This window comes from Larimichthys crocea, chromosome VIII (genome assembly GCF_000972845.2).
Source record: "Larimichthys crocea isolate SSNF chromosome VIII, L_crocea_2.0, whole genome shotgun sequence".
Classification (NCBI taxonomy): Eukaryota; Metazoa; Chordata; class Actinopteri; family Sciaenidae; genus Larimichthys; species Larimichthys crocea.
In genome coordinates, this window is record NC_040018.1 from 15,050,569 (window position 1) to 15,070,198 (window position 19,630).

At 38.6% G+C, this 19,630-nt stretch overlaps 1 protein-coding gene across 1 annotated transcript; it reads left to right on the forward strand.

The window, feature by feature from the left end:
* Positions 1 to 10,671: 10,671 nt before the first annotated feature.
* On the forward strand, positions 10,672 to 15,640 carry rhcga (Rh family, C glycoprotein a). Its single transcript, XM_019270476.2, has 11 exons — positions 10,672 to 10,970; positions 11,460 to 11,652; positions 12,628 to 12,778; positions 12,887 to 13,034; positions 13,205 to 13,371; positions 13,460 to 13,597; positions 14,049 to 14,185; positions 14,426 to 14,550; positions 14,741 to 14,814; positions 14,898 to 14,971; positions 15,062 to 15,640. The coding sequence occupies exons 1-11, from the start codon at positions 10,745 to 10,747 to the stop codon at positions 15,093 to 15,095; spliced, it is 1,467 nt and encodes a 488-aa protein (XP_019126021.1). The 5' UTR covers positions 10,672 to 10,744; the 3' UTR covers positions 15,096 to 15,640.
* The last annotated feature ends 3,990 nt before the right edge of the window (positions 15,641 to 19,630 follow it).

Here is a 19,630-nt window from a genome sequence, read left to right on the forward strand (position 1 = left end):
GCACCCAGAAAGAGGTTCTCCTGGTTACATATTCTGGAATTCTCAGGTATGGAGTAGGTTTACATTGACGCGCGACAGGGGGTACAGCGCATTACCCCTCAGCAGAGCTGCTGTGTGACCCAGACGGATCGCGGGGGAGACTGTCACTTTTTTAACAAACAGCGAGGCGCCTAGTATTCTCAGGCGGAAATCAGAAGCGCGAGCTCCCATGAGGCAAAAGGCATCGTTGGCTCGGGTCAGCTTGATTCTTATGTCCACCGAATTCAGAAGGAGTCTCTCACAGAAAAAAAGGCCCTGTGGAGGGAGCCAAACAGGTGTACTTCCTGGAAATTGGCGGAGAAGGCTGCTCGAGAGTTAAGTCCGCAGTTAGGACCGTTGTTGGTCACAGCAGAGTCCATTGCTCCAGCTGTGTCTTTGTAAAAAAGAGCCACGCTGAATTGACTCTTGAGTGTATCTTCAGAGTAATTGAGTAGGGTTTCGATCATGGCTCTGTACGGGTGTGTAGCGCTAGACTGTGAAATTAATCTATCCCCCAGTATAACGTTGCACTGACTGAAAATTGTATTCAGAGGGTAATTGATCAGGCCCACATTGGGGTCATTCGCCAGGTCTGTACCGTCACCGTGGTAATTTTCAGGCAGAGATGCGGCAAGGTATCGTTCAAATCCAAATACTTTTCACCATCTCCGGGAATAAAGAACTCAATGTGGCCCCGTTGGTGATGGCCGATAGAGGAAGAATTTCAGTGTAGACCTTATCTTCGATAGACAGCTGCGTCATGGGGGCTGAAAATAAATCCAGCTCCGCCAGGGTGCACTCGGGTGATTTTTGGTGTAAAAGAGCCATATTGCTTTTGCTGTTGTTGTTGAAATTTCTTTTCTTCTTCTTGTATTATTTAGGTCTAAACCGACTGATTTTTTCCTTTTATGACTCACACGTTTATTAGGGAGCGAAAAAACACGATCCCCCTGCGGCCTCCTCCTTTGTCTACGCGATAAAACCACAATCCCTCCGGATCCCTCCTGATTCTGTCGATTGGTCATACTCCCCACCGCAGTTTTTATCACATCAGAGGCGATGGCAAAGTCTTTTTTCACCAGAGGAGAGACAAAACGAAACAATCTCGAGAAGATGGAGCCTATACCCCGACCGTACATGACCGGTGCTCCATAAAAACCGGGTAAAGCATCTCCCACTTGACTTTCATAATAGTTTATGAAGCGATGAGGATCCTCTCTCAGATGTACCTGTTCTATATTTTTTATTTATTTTTATACAGGATGCTGAGCCGCGGCTGGTTTAAAGTGAAGTTTCAAAATAGCCTTCCCGTAGACAAAGTCCACACACCGGTTGCGATCCGTTTTAATCTCTATATGAATCGTTTTAATGTAACTTTTAGACACGCGCACGTAATGCACCGTATTGTACCTGAGACTCAGCACGTCTCCAAAACCACCTTTAACGTTCACCACGCTTAGCAAAGGCGAGTAGCTGTCACCGATCTGTTGATACTGAATGATGTCTGTATAAACAAAGAGGTTATAAATACCTCTTTTGAGATCGCACGGGTAGGTAGCCGAACGGAGAGAGAGGGTCCACCACTCACCCGGTTTAAGACCGAGCATGTAGGCCAAGGGGGCTTGCGCTCAGATTTTGTACTGACCGCTGCCTTTGAAATCGATGCACTTGGTCACATTGTTGTAAACAGAGTCGGCTGTGGGGTCATATCTTATGAGTTTCAGTACGAGATGATCCAGGAGGTCTTTCAGCTTGTCATAATATCCTCCCCGACTAAACTTTTGAATTATGAGTAGCTCTCCAGGCTTTGTATGATTAGGATAATCTTCCCCCGCCGGAATTACAGGTTCATCCGAGTTTTCCATTAGTTCGATATAAGCGTTATCCCGAAGTAAAGTATACCACGTGTGAGGATAAATGATTTTGCACAGACCCACCACCCATTCTCCATTCAGTTCGATAGACTTGGATAAGTCTACCGTATAATTTGAGCTGGTGTTATTTTTAAACACATCTTTACTAGCGTTGGAAGGTAAGGTGACGTAAAATCCTGTGTCTGTCGCCATATCCGACGGTATGATCGGTCCGGGGTCGTTGAGCGTGGCTCCGAGGCCTTGACCCAGCTATTGAATTTGCCGGGCCAGTTTTTCCAACGCACCAAACCTGTTTTTCACCCTTAACAGTACGTCGTTTCAATATTTCTTCTACGTGATACGTCTTGTCTTTAGACATTTTTACTTTTTGCAACCAAGTCTTCCTTGGGTGTGTGTGTGTGTGTGTGTGTGTGACTAGCTAGCTAGCTACCAAACGTTCTGCTGTGTTTTCTTTTAGATATACTTTGAGTCAAGTTCTTGATTTGTTGGATCAAGATGAGTTCCCAGACAAGGCATGCAGCATTGCAATCATCCCTCAAAATGAAAAAGAGGCTGTATTTGTACATTGTATCTATGCTAATACACATAGGCTAACTGTTCTACACACACACAGAAACACACGCACGTGTTCCTGTGTGTGTGTCTGTGTGTAAAATTAGGTAGAAAGTTAGGTAGCAGCAGAAAGTAAGGTAGAACAGTTGGCCTATGTGTATTAGCATGTAGATAAAATGGGTTATGCCACCGGTCACTATTGTTGCTGATGACATGTTTGTGAGTTCTATGACCACATTAAACAAAGTTGAGTAATTGCAAATGCATATATCAATACTATACACCCTAAACATGATGTGTACCAAAAATCTATGTCCTATCTTTATGTTAGCATACTTTATTAACCTTTTCTGTGGGAGCTTTCTTGCTGCCATCCTATTCTCTTGCCGCAAACAGGAAGTAAACAGCTCTGGTCATGTGACAATTTACAGTAAACATGCGACACTGCACATATTTCATTGAGACCCTTTATTATTTCAATATCTGCTGGAAGTGCATTGATAGATTATTGAGTAACATTTTTATGGCCTTAGAAATGAAAAAAAATTTTTTTTACGGTCACTATTGTGACCGGTGGGATTAAATGGGTTAAGATACAATGTGTAAGTTAGATCACACTCACATCACACATGCATCAGTTACCCAATTAAAATGACCATGATGCACATTTTAATAACATTTGTTAACATCCTATAAACTAAGCATAACATACTACAAATTATTTAAAAAGCTATATCACATATAGCTTACCAAATGACACCTCACTAACTGGAGGACATTCTCCAGCGTTACAGTGATAAAACAATTAGCAGAATTGCTCATGTTCGTAGTGTTATAATAATGTATAAGTTGAGGAAGTTCAGAACAGAACAAGGGTCGGCGACAGGTGAGGGGGGTGTCCTTTAGACCAAGGGATATTCTGCTGACTACTGATTAGAGAACTGAGAAAGACGTTATGATGCCATCTGTATCTATGGGGAGGTGTCCAAGGCAACCCATTTTAGAGTGTATAAGAACTAGTTGTTAAGGCTCTTCTAGGAGCCTTTTTCTCTGTAACCCCTAATGTGTGTTGCACTGTTAAACGCTCCTTCTTGTACAAGAATAATAAATTCAACTTAAACTTTGATACTTCGAATCCAGTCTTCCTTATTGAAGGGTCACCCATCCCAAAACACCTTGTTCCTGTACACTTCTTATCAGCAGTTGCCAACTGACACATTTCATGTTGAATCCATCACAGAGTGAAAACCAAATAAAAAAGTAAAAAAAAAAAAGACACAATGTTGATTGTATGTTCACTGGCTGAGTTGCAGTCATTTCTAGACTGAGCAACTTCTACCTTTGTTAATGTGTATGAGGCATTTCTGCTGTTTCTGACTAGTTCTGTCCCACTTGCATAGCCTCTTTTTTTTATCTGTATTAAAACTTTGAGGGACACATTGGGACGGACAGTTGGACTGGTTGTAGTGGGACCACTGACAGTATAAAGAATGGACAATGCATGTTGGACGTCACCCATACGTTTCTGGGGCTAATCTAAAAATCAGCGGACCTGAGGCGGGCTGAATGATACCTGGGTGCTCAAACAAGCCATCTGTAATGGCACCTACCTGTCAATAAAAGCAGCCACACTGTTAATTCTGCATAACTTTAATCCTTAATATAATTTCAACAGGTGAGTTATATAAAACTTTAGACTCAGTACCATTGCCATGAATGGGGAAATTAATTATTGCATCCTCTGTTGTGTCCAGACCTAGTGTTTAATTGCCAGAGTTTTGTCTTCTGGTTCAATTCAGTGTGGCCAACTTCAGTATATTAATATTTTAATATTTTTAGGTTTAATCTTTACTGCTTGTTTGTTATTGTTGTTTGTTAGTGCTGCTGCCTTTCTTGGCCAGGTCACCTTTATGAAAGAGGTCTTGATCTCAATGGGGTTTTTTTTTCTGGTTAAATAAAGATTTTAATAATAATAATTTAAAAGATAACCATAAAAACCCAATTCTAACCCTGAATGATTCTCTTGTTCTCTTGAACAGCACAAATCAAATCATACATGAAAGGGAGTAGGAGAAAGATAACACCTCTTCTCCGCTACTTGTCAGGTAATTCAGAGATGGCTGTGAGGGCTGGACTATAATTAATATATCATGCTAAAACGTTTGTTTAACAAGAGGTTTACATTCAAAAGAAAAAAGAAAACCATCAACCAACTGTCTACACTTAACCTTAAGTCCTGCCCTTGTGTTGGGATACGGTAGGCAACATTGTTAAGTGACACTGATATGTCTGATCTTGGCGACAGCGTGGGTGTGTAGTGTCATGGAAAGGTTGCACTTTGATACTCATCTCTGTGCAAACACATCTTTGTCTAGAGGTTGTCAGAGTTGTGCTAGGTGGTTACTGAAATTGTTCTTGAGCTGATACATAAGCTTTTTTAACATTTAATCAACCACAATATATTTATTTAACATTGATTATTATTAGCACAGACAATCTTTTTCATATTACAGGGATTTCACACCTCCACCGATGTCAGATTAATACCCACAAAGAATACAAAGAGGAAATCCATACAGAGATGCTGAATTAATTAAATAAAGTTTATTTTATGAATTAAATATAAAAAGATTATTTTCTTGAGATCCTGAAACAAATAAGTTCAGTATATTAATAACTGTTAAGTGGACAGATTTAGTGTTTCTTTTAAGCTGAACATATCAGTGTCAGCAAGTGTCAAAGCACAAGTCGGAATGTTGGATTATGCAATGATCCCATGTTTAATTAGTAAGTGATATGTCACACACAGCCAACAAGACCTCAAAGTCGACTAGCCTTCTTTTCTAAGAAAAGAAACACCTATCAAGAAGAGGGTGTGGTACAGTTGAAGGTATGACTGTCATACACAAAGTGTTTGTTATTGAAACCACCCACCGGTCGAGCGTGTTCTGTGACTTTCAGTTGTCACCTGAGTGTCCCATGATGTTGAAGACTGCATTTATCTTAATTTAACTCTGAAGTGACAGAACATAAATCTGAGGCTTTGCATGAAGTGTAGACAGCTCTGCAGTTCCTGCTGTTTCCTGCAGTTTGACAAATTGATAAATTCATGGGTTGATTAGGAAAGCAATTCAACCCCAATTCATATTTAATTTGTGTTTCATTCTAGATACAGACCCGATTTTTATTATACCTATGTATATATAATTGATCTTAATATTGTACACTATATGTTTTTCAGAGGTTGCTGTACATGTGATGTGTTGATGACGTACTATGCAAATGTAAAGTTAACAATGTATGCGGCTGATTGTTTGCAGACTCTGTTTGACAGTTTTTCCTGTAAAACGTTATTCAAAGTAGCTCAGGGAACATACTTAGAATGATAATTCACTTCACTTGCAAACAGCACAAATCCATTTATGGATTTAAAACAGTGTTTTCATTTTATTTTAATTCACTCCTCATTTGCTTATTGCTTGCACGTACTTCTGTTCATGTGCAATGTAACAATAGGTGTAAAATCACTGAGTAAATAACGATCACTGGAATAATGAAAGAAAGTTCCTGCATTGAAAAACACAACAATAAATTCATTATTTAAATTAGAATTTTTTTTTTTAATTAAAACTTTCTTATTGTGCCTTAACAGGATAAATTAATAATTGAATTTCAAAAATTAAATAGCAAAACTTATACTGAAAATATCATTTGTTTTCTGCCTTAACATTTTGACTTTCAATTTTGCCATCCGAACAGCACCAGTAGCTCTGGTAGGCTGCAACTATGTTACTCCCATCAAATGTTTGCAGGAACAAATGAGTATGTTTTAATGGGTGTGTGGATATAAATAACTCCAAACACAAAAATGAACAAAATAAAATGATGCATGTCTTCATTTTGATTAATTTTCTAGGTGAACAACACACGATTTCAATGAAAAACAACACAACAAGCTGCTAAAGAATATATACATGAATGCAATATTGTAATTTTGTATTGACTGTGTACCATAAAACTTAAAATGTGCTTGGGAGAATGATGTGAGATTAGAAATACAACAGAGGACCAATGGGAGATGCCTTGAATACATTCTGCTTCAGTATGCAATATGGGCAAATACAGTTCAAGGTACACTGTGTACATTATTTCAAAAAAGACTGTAGATCTAGGGACAGATTTAGGTTGGTTCCCGACCCCCTTGAAAACATGATTAGGTTCTGTCCTAAATTATCTAATTACTGGAAATATATTTTCTGAACTCCATCAAATGTTTTTAGGCTGGTGAACCCGCGCCTGAGTAGAGATGTCATTCAACACTTAAAACTAGAGAAACTCTGGTTTATACATTATGTTTTGGCTGACAGAATGCCAGGACTATGCTTAATCTAAGCTTTAAATTCTCTCATATAGTATGTACATCGTTGTTATTGTTTTTGGACATGCTGCATCAATAAAGCCTTTTCACTTTATTGAAGTCTTAAGCAACCTGAACGTTTCCCCTTTTTAAAAAAAATGTAGTTGTTTAAAAATTGTTAAGTAGAATGTGTTTTTTACATTTACATTACATTTGGTAATTTAGCTGATCTTTTAGCTGGTGCTTATATCCAAAGTGACTTACATAAAAGGGATACAATCAAGGGACAGTGTGACTAGGACATGTTAGTGCAGCAAATACTGTGACAGTTGTAGAGGGATAGATTTATTATTTACTCTCTGAAGAGCTGGGTCTTCAGGATTTTTTTAAAGGTAGTTGGTCATCAGTCATGACCCCTAAGTTACTACTTAAACCTGGTGTCACATGGTAGACCATGTGAGAGACAAATATGCTGTTTGCCAAAGCCTGTTTCCTCTGAAGGTCATGACACTGTGGCTGGGTAATTATCAGTGTCACATCATCTTCAGAGTGTGTTGTAGTTCTCTGTTACTAATAAAACATCTGACTGCCTGTCACTCCCATATCTTTATGGCATCTGACTGCATCTGTTACACACCTGCCCAGTTCCTCTCTGCTTAGTCACACTCCTCAGACTGCTCCTTGACAAATGCATTAATGAACAGACAGCTTGATTGACATTTTTATTGTCCTTAACGTGACATGGTATTATTTTTTCATTATATGATCATCATATCAAGAGCAGTTTCACACGGCTCACACATCAATCATCAGTCGGACTGAATATCAGATAATGATGGTGTAACTGAGATTATTGATGGTGTATAATGTTCTCAACAAAAACAAGTGCACAGTTCTGAAAAAAGGAAGCAATTATATGCTGCTTTTAACGCTGGTGTTGGTTTCACATTAGTTTTAGTCATCAACAACTTCCAAAGTCCTGTCCTTACAAAGACAATGCTGCGGCAAATAAAAAGGGAAACACTATTGTTTTTTGAATAGCTGCGGTACAGCAATGTGTGTCTCACTTACCTGTAGACAGACAGGAGGTCATAATATCTCCAGAGGCATCATTCCTGGGCTCTGCACACCTAAGGCAAAGCATGCCGCACAACATGTGATAGAGAACATTGCTAGAATGCTTTCGACAGATAAGATCTGAAACCGGCATATAATCCTTCTGTCACATGCTCAACCACTCTGTCACTGCATCATTTCATCATCGATATAAAAAAACTTTTTTTTTTTATGTAGACAAAATGTCATGTTGTATTTTCTGCAGCATTCATTTAGAATTTCTGTTTAGACAAATATTCCCCAAAGGCAGAACCCCTTTTTTTTACCGAGGGGTGATTCAACAGGGCGGATGCTTCTTGTGACAGCACTTTAAAAACAGTCTTGTGATTGAGCAACAATCACGCCTCTCCATGTGATCCTGCCACCGTCAATTTGCCAATGACTGTTGATGATGATTCTTCTTCTTCTTTCTTACACATTAAGAAATCATTAGTACACATAGTACACACTATTATGCAGTTAGTATGTAACTTTTGATGGAAAACACATTATTTAAACACTTTAGCAGGAGTTTCTATGATGGCCACATTTATATCAGTTATATGGGCATTTATAGTGAATTATAATACATTCATAATGCTTTATGACTACCCTATTAAACACACATAATGCTTCCTTCAATGCTTACATCATAAAACAGATGCTTTCGGTAGAGGCGTGGTCCAGCTCCTGAAACTCTGCTTTAAGCTTCAATGTTTTTCTGAGATTTGCAAATCATTACATTCTGCTTTTATTTACATTTTACAGAGCGTCCCAACTTAACTGGAATTGGGGTTGTACATGCTTTTGGCCTCTAGATAGGCCAATAGCAAAATTAGAAGTTTAGTTAGTAACACACATTAACATGCATCAAGAAGAAGAGCTATGTTAACTGCAATGTCGACCGCCCTGTCGGCTTTGTGGCAAACTGTAGGGGGTCCAGACGGGGGTTGGTGATGGCTTTCAGGTGGGACAATGTAAATTATTTTAGTTTTAAGTATTTTTAGTATTTAGTTTAGTCAGTAAGTCCTGTGGTCCTTGGTTTGTTGGGGACAGGAATGATGGTAGAGGTTTTGAAGCAGGCTCGCACATGGTATGTTTCCACTGAGGTGTTAAAAATGTCATTGTCGTTTATCATATACTGTAGATAGTTTGACTTTTGAGCACATTCTGTAATACCGTCAATAAGATACACAATGAATTACATAATGAGTTCAAAAAAAGTTAAAGTGTTGACAATGGAATGAAAGCAGATATCATCTGGAATGTTCTTTGTGTCACAGAGATACATCAGGGTCGTGACAAATGGTGAATACTTAAACTGGAATCTCTTCTGTCAGATAATCATCAAGATTAGAAAAAGCAACCAGAAGAACAGAGAACACATGATTTGGAGGAGGACGCACACGAGCAGACATGTGATGTACCAAGTGGGTAACTATGTCTTCGCTCATTGTTCCTTGTAGAAAGACAGTGTGCTTTTATGTAAATAAAACTGATCAATTAATAAACAGTCAATTCAGACAATTTCCCATTGAGACATCACTTATTTTGAGTCATACTGATATTATTTATTCTGTCACTGACTTTTCTTGTATCCGGGAAGTGGTGGACTAATGATTATAGACCCGAAAATTATTCTTGGTGGGAAGTGAGTGACTAACACATACTTCAGTACCTCCATTTTTACCTTTGTGGAGTAGGACAGGAAACAACAGGAGGGAGAGAGATCATTGCACTTTAATTTAAGATGCACAAAGACAATCGAGATAAAATGAAAACTGTTATGTATTACATTTTCTTCTGCAGGGCGCTAAAGGGTCCTTAAACAGGGCACTGTACCCTAGCTGCTACCGTAGAGAGGCTCACAGCAGTATAAAACCTAGAATGTACATTTATAGTCAGTAAATCCTTTGTTAAAGGTTATAATAAAGTATAAGAAATGTATGACTATGAGCAGTTTCCTGATTCCAGAAGAACAAATCAAAAGTGCACACACCTAAATTCAGAATGTGGCAATGATATGTTAGTCTGATTTACGTGTAATCCCTCACGACACCAGTTTAATGTTTTTACAGAGCATAGAGCTGACAATCAAAAATCATTTACCAAACAGAGCCGAGTAAACAGTTCTAAGAAGTCCTTAAGTACATTTACATGTGCTGAATCCTACAGCTGAACACCTTTATGGTGAGACCAAGGCATGATTTTTACCATGTTTTACTACATGATTAATTAATGTGGATCATTATTTATAATAATGACTAGAAGCTGAATTATGGGGTGGTGTTTAACTCAGTCGGTACAGCAGCCACATGTACAAAGGCTCAGTCCTTGCTGCGGAAGTCCAGGTTTTGAATCCGAACTGTGGCTCTTTCCTGCATGTCATTCCCCATCTCTCTCTCTCTCTCTCTCTCTCTCTCTCTCTCTCTCTCTCTCCCCACATTCCTGTCACTCTTCAGCTAAACAGATAAAAAAACAGATAAAAAAAAACAGATTAAAAAAAAATCTTTAAAAAATAAAGAAGCTGAATTACACAATATAAAGTTACTCACTACATCAGTCATTTTATTGGCATTTTCCTGTTCTTAATAGGAATGTTTCCAACTATACCTTGGTCAGACTGTAAAAACAGGAATAAAGATGAGCAAGAAGGAGGGAGTGGTTTACCTGCTAACAGGTGAGATGTGTCCACCCCCTGTGTGTGAGTGGATAATAAGTTTACACTCCCATCAAAGGTCTGCATACATTTATATATATATACCCCCTGGAGAGCAGCTGGAAGTCACAGCAGAGTGAAGACCTGGCTAAGGACTGATCATTGCATCTTCAGCAGAGAGTCATCACCATGGGCAATTGTTGCGAGAGAGTGGGCAACTTTTTTTGCCGGCAGAAGAACACCAATGTCCGTGTTAGCCTGCCCGCTGTCTGCTTTGTCTGGCAGATTGCTATGATTGTGCTGTTTGGAGTTTTCATCCGTTATGATGAGGAGTCAGACACACATTGGATAGAGCACAGAAAAGATCACAACATCACCAGTGACATTGAAAATGATTTCTACTTCAGATATCCCAGTAAGTACTGCGATAGACAACCTGTAAGGAAACCTATGATTAAATAGAGGTGTTATTCTGATTGTGTCAGTGATGAGTCAGTGATGGCAAATGCATGAATTAATATCTTTTATTATATATATTATATGAGAAACTTGTTCTTCTCCCTGTATGTAAGTTTAAAATATTAGAATAGTACAATGCAAAACAACACTTTATTGGGCTTATTTAAATTGAAAGCAATTGTATACCCAATATGTTGTAACTTTAGCAGGACATTCTCTAGCTGCAATAATATCTTAGAGCCAGTAATACTTCTGAGCGAATTAAAATGATAAAATATCAACATACAAGCGTAATCAAAAACATAAATTATAAATGTTTGATTAATAACAAAAATATCATAACTTATGAGTAGAAGTGGAAAGTGAAAGAAAATAAGAATCTGCAGAGGAAGGTTTTTGTCAAAGCTGGTTGTACATTTTTAATGTTATATTTACCTCTCAACAGGCTTCCAGGATGTCCATGTCATGATTTTTGTTGGATTTGGTTTCCTCATGACCTTCCTGAAACGCTACAGCTTCGGTGGTGTGGGCTTCAACTTCCTAGTTGCCGCCTTTGGCTTGCAGTGGGCTCTTCTCATGCAAGGCTGGTTCCACACGCTCGACCACACCACTGGAAAAATCTATATCGGAGTAGAGAGGTGAGTCTCTTCATTGCAAGCTTTTTGTACACCATTAGTCATTTAGTAAACTGTAAAGGTGTAGGTGGGGTGTACAGGTCTGTTATGTAACTTTAAAAAAGAAACCTCATTCTTCAACCTGTCAACATAAATTGTCTTTACAGATGGGTATTCAGCTGTCACTACATAAAATTTTGACAGTGTGTCTTAAAGCTAAGCGTTCTTGTCATAGCAATGTGGAAGTTTTTTTCCCCCCACTAATACGTGTAATATGTCAAATGCATGTTAAAGATCTAGTTTTTTAAGATTTTCCACTGAAAGCATGGTTAACTTGAGCCTGTACACCTGCACTGCATTATATCCTGTCACATCCTGACACAGTAACAGGTCTGTAAGGTGTTATGGCTCCAGAGGGAGCTGCGTGAATAGGCCACAATGCAACTCTTCTGTCAAAATTGAAGAATATGTGGAATAAAACTGTTTTCTGATTTTACTGTATTAATTTGAAAACTTTTTTTATTTTCTAAACTATTTACAGTTCAACAATGTTGTAAGCGTGCAGTGCTAAATTAAAGTAAAGAAGTCTTACAGTACAGTGAACACAGCAGACTATACATGTCCGCTTCACTTACACTCAGACACCCAGAGAACAAACTGTTTCACTCTGCGGAATAAGACTATCTTGTCTTAGAAGTTTCTGTGTAAACACACCTGAGTAGGAATACACACCCTGTGTGCACAACATCAAGTGAAATAGCTAGATTGTGACACAGGCATAGGCAGGCTATAATCCAGGATCGTTATGATAAATTGTCGTTGTATTGTATGTATAAGCCTAGAATCAAATTAGTTAAACAACTGTCATGCACTAAACCTGTTTTGCCCAGTGGCTAATCCAGTTTTGCTTTGACTTCTGACAGTGATTGGGTGCATCTTTCATTTCTGTTTGGTTGTTAAAGTTTCCAGTCATTCAGACTTTCTTCTTGTCCCCCACAGTCTGATCAATGCAGACTTCTGCTGTGCCGGCTCTTTGATTGCCTACGGTGCTCTCCTGGGAAAAGTAAGCCCTGTCCAGCTGATGGTTGTCACCCTATTTGGCGTCACGCTGTTTGCTGTGGAGGAATACATCATCCTCAGCCTCCTTCATGTGAGTCTCACAACACAATCACCCCACATGGGACGTAATTAGTGTACAAAGAGTGAGAATTTTCCTTTTAACATGGCAATTTCTTTTTTGTGCTGCTTGCACCCACAGTGCAGAGATGCTGGTGGCTCCATGGTCATTCACGCCTTTGGAGGGTACTACGGTTTGGCCATCTCCTGGGTCCTCTACCGACCAAACCTACACCAAAGCAAGCGCCTCAATGGATCTGTCTACCACTCTGATGTGTTTGCCATGATTGGTGGGTGACCAACAATTTATATTTTACACTTTTTAACCTCACATGCCAAGGTTTTTTTTGTTTTTGTTTTTTACACAACAGCTTATCAGGCATATCACATTTTTTACACCTGTTGCTGTGAAGCCTGTTTCCGTAAATGTGATAATCTAACTGTAACTCTAACCTCACAGGCACATTGTTCCTGTGGATGTTCTGGCCCAGTTTCAACTCTGCCATCACGGATCACGGTGACGGACAGCACAGAGCAGCTATCAACACTTACCTCGCTCTCGCCTCATCTGTTCTTACCACCGTGGCCATCTCCAGCATGTCAAAGAAAGGAGGAAAAGTGGACATGGTAATGCAATGGCACTGAAAAAGATCAAATATACATATACTGTATATCTATTTTTTCATGAGTAACATCATGCTGTTTGACTTGCCAGGTACATATCCAGAATGCCACTCTGGCAGGTGGTGTTGCCATGGGAACGGCAGCAGAGTTCATGATCACTCCTTACGGTTCACTGATTGTGGGTTTCTGCTGTGGCATCATCTCCACCTTTGGCTACCTGTTTATCACGGTGAGTCTTTCACCTCCGGACTTTTGATCTGAGAGAACTTTTAAAGTCTGTGTTGTTTGCTCCATCACTGCAGATGGAAAGTAAAAAGAAAAAAAAAGAAAAAATGGCCTGAAAACTGAAATATGTATGAAGGAAGCAGACAGAATGAAAAAACAAGATGCAGGAAACAGTCCATGTGTAATTTGTTGTGCCACACCTCAAAACGCAAATGACTATGTGTCTGTTTTTCTGTTATGCTCTTAATGTTGTGAAGAAGGATTTAAAAGTACAGTCAGTCCATGATGTGCTGAGATAAAATTAAAACACAATTTGTTTTAACAGAAAAGTGAAAATATAAACTTAAACAAACAATATGAAAAATTACAGGAGTCAGATTTTTTTTAATTATGGCTTAATTATCGCACCTTGTTTCAAATCTAATCTAATGTATGACTGTTGTTCTATTTCTCAGCCCTTTTTGGAGAAATATTTAAAGCTTCAGGACACATGTGGTGTTCACAACCTTCACGCTTTGCCAGGGATGCTTGGTGGCTTCATAGGCGCCATAGTTGCGGCAGCTGCCACTGAATCTGTCTATGGCCACGAGGGGTAAGTTAAACACACACTTAGACACACACACACACACACACACACATATATATATATATATATAATTAATTATTTGTGAACGCGTTCACTGGCATGCACCCAGTTTTCAGGCGATGTCTTTAATTATTAAGCACTATGATTGCTTTAATTCACCAAGGCATTCTACTTTTGTTTTGATCAGCTGAGAGTGAAATGACTTTAAAAGATTTCATATTAAACTGGATTTTTTTCTCCGCCTAGGCTGATCAACACATTTGACTTTGAAGGCAGCTTTGCAGACCGATCTGTAGGAACTCAGGGAGGCTTCCAGGCTGCTGGCTGCTGTGTGGCAATTGCATTTGGACTTGTTGGAGGAGCGATTGTTGGTAAGAATGAAAAATGTTATTTCAGTGATTATGTTAAAGGTATCCATAGGCTAATATCTACAGGATATTTATTTCTAGAGCAATTGACCTGACCAAAAAAGTAAATCTTGCTGAAACATTATCTAGTCTAGGTTAACAGTTCCATCATGGCAAGTTTAAAGTCTTAATGTCTGATTTTCTCTCTTCAAAGGTTTCATTCTGAGGTTTCCAATCTGGGGCGACCCTGCTGATGACAACTGCTTTGATGATGAAGTTTACTGGGAGGTAAGACTGCTTCTCTACCACTAGATGGTGTTCTTGCTCTTTATGTAGAAAAGACTGCATCTGATGCATGTGTTGGTTTTCAGGTTCCTGAGGATGAGGAGACCATCCCTCCTGTCTTGGAGTACAACAACCACATGATACACAAGCATCAAGACATGTAAGCTCACTCACACTTTGACACATCTTTATTTACCTCTACCACTCATGAATTATCATTAAATGTGACTTTCTTCTTCTCCTCTGACAGATCTGAGTCAAACTTCTCTGTGGAGCAAAGTTAGAACTGTTAAAGTGGAAAGTCAACTGCCTCATATTACTTTGAACTTGATATAGCTGTGAAACAACATTATGAAGGAGTCTCCCCATAAAAATGGGTAATTGTCTAAGAGAAGAACAATATTTAGCCATATTCTGCCAATCCTGTCCCAGAGCATTACCACCTGATTAAATTTGTCCGGCAATGATTGTAAACTTAAGATTATGATGATGACCAAATATCACTTAAGAATAGCTACATTTTCATGAGCCTGGAAATAGATTACTGTACATCAGTTGTTGTACATCTTTTATCTTTACAATCTTTTATAATGTTTGCCATTTTATGTCGTATAAATGAAGAGATGTTGATACAACAAAAGAAGCTGTTTAGTTAATAATCAGAGGTATTTGTGCAGCCAAATTAGGCAATTTTTGAGTTGTATATCTTGTTTCTTTCTAATTATGTATAGGTCTTTTTGTACATATGATTCTATATTTTATTGCACATGATTTGTTTGTTGTATTTACACTCCTACATTTGAGGGTACTTAACTGTATGATTTAATAAAAGAATATTAAATAATGAGTGTGATGTTTTAAATGAGTACAGTTGTAGAATAAAGTGCAATCATCATGACATGAATTTTCTTGTGCATATAGCCTAACAAAAGTGCAAAAAAAGCACTAAATCAAAGGCAATACTGACAACTTAAACTTAAATCTAGTTTTGTATATCCATGAACACATATGGCCTGTCCTGTGTGTAGCTGAAAGCACAAGTCGCTGTGATGTCAAGCATGTGCAGTGAAATAACTGACCATGGTCAATCAAAAATATCAAAATAAACAAATCCAAAATCAATAAAAACAAATCAATTGGCAATGATACATGATGCTGGCCTGACAAAATGATACTCATATTACTGACCAATCAGTCAATCATTCAGTCAATCTTGAGTTTGCTTAACACTGAATTTTCCCCACTGCAGCTTTAACATGAATCGTTGCCCACATTTTTATTCTTGGATTATCTTTTAAAATGTAAAATAAAAACACAGACTGACTTTAAACCTCACAAACCTCAATTTTAAGTGTTAATTGTTATTTAAAAATTTTTTGTGGACAGTGTTGATGGAACATAGTTTGTGGTTTCTGATACCCATACCAACACTTTTATTTTTCATTTGATTTGGTCCTCTATTTAATCCAAAATTAGGATGTTCAGTGCTTTACCTGTAGTTTCTTGGACATAGCGCACTAAAAATATATTCGTGTTAGACCTATTACGTAATACATTAGAGTTTAGTTGTATAACACTTGTCTAAATAAACACTAGAACTTGTTCTACACAAAGCAAACACTGAAGAAGAGGATACATTCAACCAAAGTTCAAAACCAGACAATCCAGTGTTACAAGTACAGACTGTCTTTGCCTTTGCTGTTTGAAACAGTTTATAATTTGTAAATGATAAACTAACTATTATTATGTCTGACTACTGTTTTGCTCTATTTAAGCATAAAAACAGCAGCATCGCATGTGAACCGAATATCATCTGAAATTCTACCAACCATTCCCTTATTGCTCCACAAGGTGACAGTATAAGGTAATATAAAACAAGGATGTACAGTATGGTATCATTAGATACTAAACTCTGATGTTAAACCCCAAATTTAACAGAAGATTTGACTCTTAAATTAAGACTTAGGCAAATAAAGACATGCATATGATTAGTTAAATTTAATTTGTACATGAGTAAATCATAACAAAAGTTATCTCAGGACACTTTTCATATAGAAAAGGTTTAAACCAGCTGGGGACCAATCTATATTTTCTAATTAGTTTGGTAAATACCCGTCTGATAATTGTAAATCAAAAGTTAGAATTCAGATGAAGTTAGATTGGGAACTAGATTTACTTGGCTCTGACCACTCAGCGTGGCTGGTGACACCAGCTATCATAACAGATGAAGCTCCTCGAATAAGTCTAGTAATATCTTTGTCTCTGTAACAGTAGCCCACAGATTCATGTTGACTTAAGGTGTAAGTGTGGTGAGTCAAAGAGGGTTAAACTGGATCTTTTAGGTCATCGTGGGCTTGCTTGGTGCTTCCAAGGCTCCGAGCTCCCTTTATTCAGATGGTAATGAGGTCTGGACAGGCCAGTCAGGTCATTTCCTGACCAGTCACTGTGACAATAATGAACTCTAAATACACTGTGTGGACATGTGCTTTGTGCTGGTCTTGTCAGGTTGACTGGTGGCAGAAGCTTTATTGTGTAAAGAGGGTTTTAGGATGACCTGATGGGGTTGAACAAGATGACTGTGGGGCTAACTGTTAAAACACTGATGGGTTCAAATACCCCAGAGTCTTGTTCTTAATACAGTAAAACACAGCATTTACAAGGTGTCATGCTTACCTATAACTGAACCTTACTATTGTATTAGATGTACTCCTATTCTACAGGTCTATTTTATATGAATGCAAATGTGCATCCACTTCCATAAGTGTGTGTTTGCATATAGCTTTACTTGCTGTGCATTGTTAGGCATGGGTCAACATTAAACCATTGCAGGTTAATATTATATAATTCATAGCAACATGTTCTACGAGTTATACTAGTTGCTTGAAATATTTATACATTTGAGTTTTTCATCTTAGGTTTTTTTTTTCTGGACAGGTCCAGTTTATGGTATTTAAGATGTTTACCCTTTTACTAATTTGCATATTAGAGTATATCATGTCACATTTAAATGATGATGATCCCACTCAGAGATTTTTAACTCAAGCTTCTTAACGGGGAACTCAAAATCTGTCTATGGGTGTTAGTGAGTACAACTGCACTTGGTACTCAAATCTGCAACTGAACTGTTGGGGGTCAGGTTGCATTGTGGGCAATGTAGGCAGCAGGTTTTGATGAAGAAGGATGATGAAGGGTGAGTGGAATATAAATGGTGACATCTAGTTCTTCTTCATCAGTTTTGATCCTTTTTAAAAGAACGGTCCAGTGTGAGTCAATCAGTGTTAGAGGGGAGATTCAGGATATGTGGTGAACTCTTCCAGGTCCAGTGTGTATAATTTTGTTGCATCTAGTGGTGTAATCCCAATCTCCTCATGTCACCATCACCTTCCTAGTGTAAAGGAGAAACAACACTTGAAAGGCACTGTCTAGAGTCAGTATTTAGTTCGTCTGTTCTGGACTGCTGTAGAAACATGGTGTTTCAACATGGCAGTCTCCATGGAAGAGGAACCATTCCCACTATAGATTAGATTAGATTAGATTAGATTAGATTAGATTAGATTAGATTAGACTTTATTTATCCCACAACAGGGAAATTCACTTCCAGATGTGCAAAAAAGAGTTCTAAAGGTAAAGTGGCATGATATAAATAATATTGCACATGGTAGTAATTGGAATGAGAATATAAATACAGAATGGTAATTTACATAGAAAATTAAATTAAACAGAAACATAATTAGAAACTACAACATTAGGTGCAGATGTTGTACAGTCTGATAGGGATGAAGGACCTGCGGAACCTCTCCCTCTTACACTGTGGGTGAAGGTGGGTCTGCTGCTGAAGGAGCTTTTCAGGGACCCTACAGTGTCATAGGGGGTAAGAGGTGTTGTCCATGATGGATGTCAGCTTACCCACTTCTTTCTTCCAGGACAGAGCTCGCTCTTCTAATCAGTCTATTGAGTTTGCTCCTGTCCCTGTCCGTGCTGCCCCCTCGCCAGCAGATCACAGCATAAAAGATAGATATAGATATAAAAGGCTCATTCTAAAGTAACAAGAAATTATTTTCAGGCAGATTTTACATGCATGAAAACGTAGTTATAAATATTATATTTCATGTCTGCTTTATTCTGAAGGCCCCAAATACACACTGCACCTTTAATGTAAAAGCTGGAACCCTCAGTAATCTCGAGCAGTCATCACTTTTCCAAAACGTTTGCTGTGATTTTCTAAGACAGGCTCCACGAGGTGAGAGAGATAACCACTTTGACAGAGATGTTTCTCTCAAATCACTTCACAGACAGGAGCTGATGCTGGAGGAGAGTGGACGCAGCTCTTCCTGTGAATCATATGACTCTGGGGAGAGTGTTTGTGAAACCACTTGGTCTGCTATTGTCCTCCTGGGACTGGCCTCCTCTGAAAAGCTGCAGAAAGCCTGTAATCAGATTAAAGGTTGCTGGGAAGGGGAGGAGGGATTTTTGAGGAATAGCGAAGAGGTCGTGGAAGTTCTCTAATCAGTACCTGCCATTGAAGTGCAGAAGAGGGGCTAAATAACACAGCAGGAGGGGAGGCGGGAGCCAAGCTGGAGGGACAAATTGGCCTGTTGTTGGAGGGGGATAATGGGACAATGAGGGAGGGGAGTATAATCAGTGAGTATGGAGTGGGAGAGAATAGGTGCAATGGAAAAAGGAGGAGACTGAAGAACTCCAAAGGCGGTGGCCTTGTCCCATCCTGCCCTGGTAATTATATCACCTTTGTGAGCTGATTGGAGCAGGCTGCAGAGTCCATCTGGGCTGTTAGATGGACGTAACAACCTACATTTTTTCA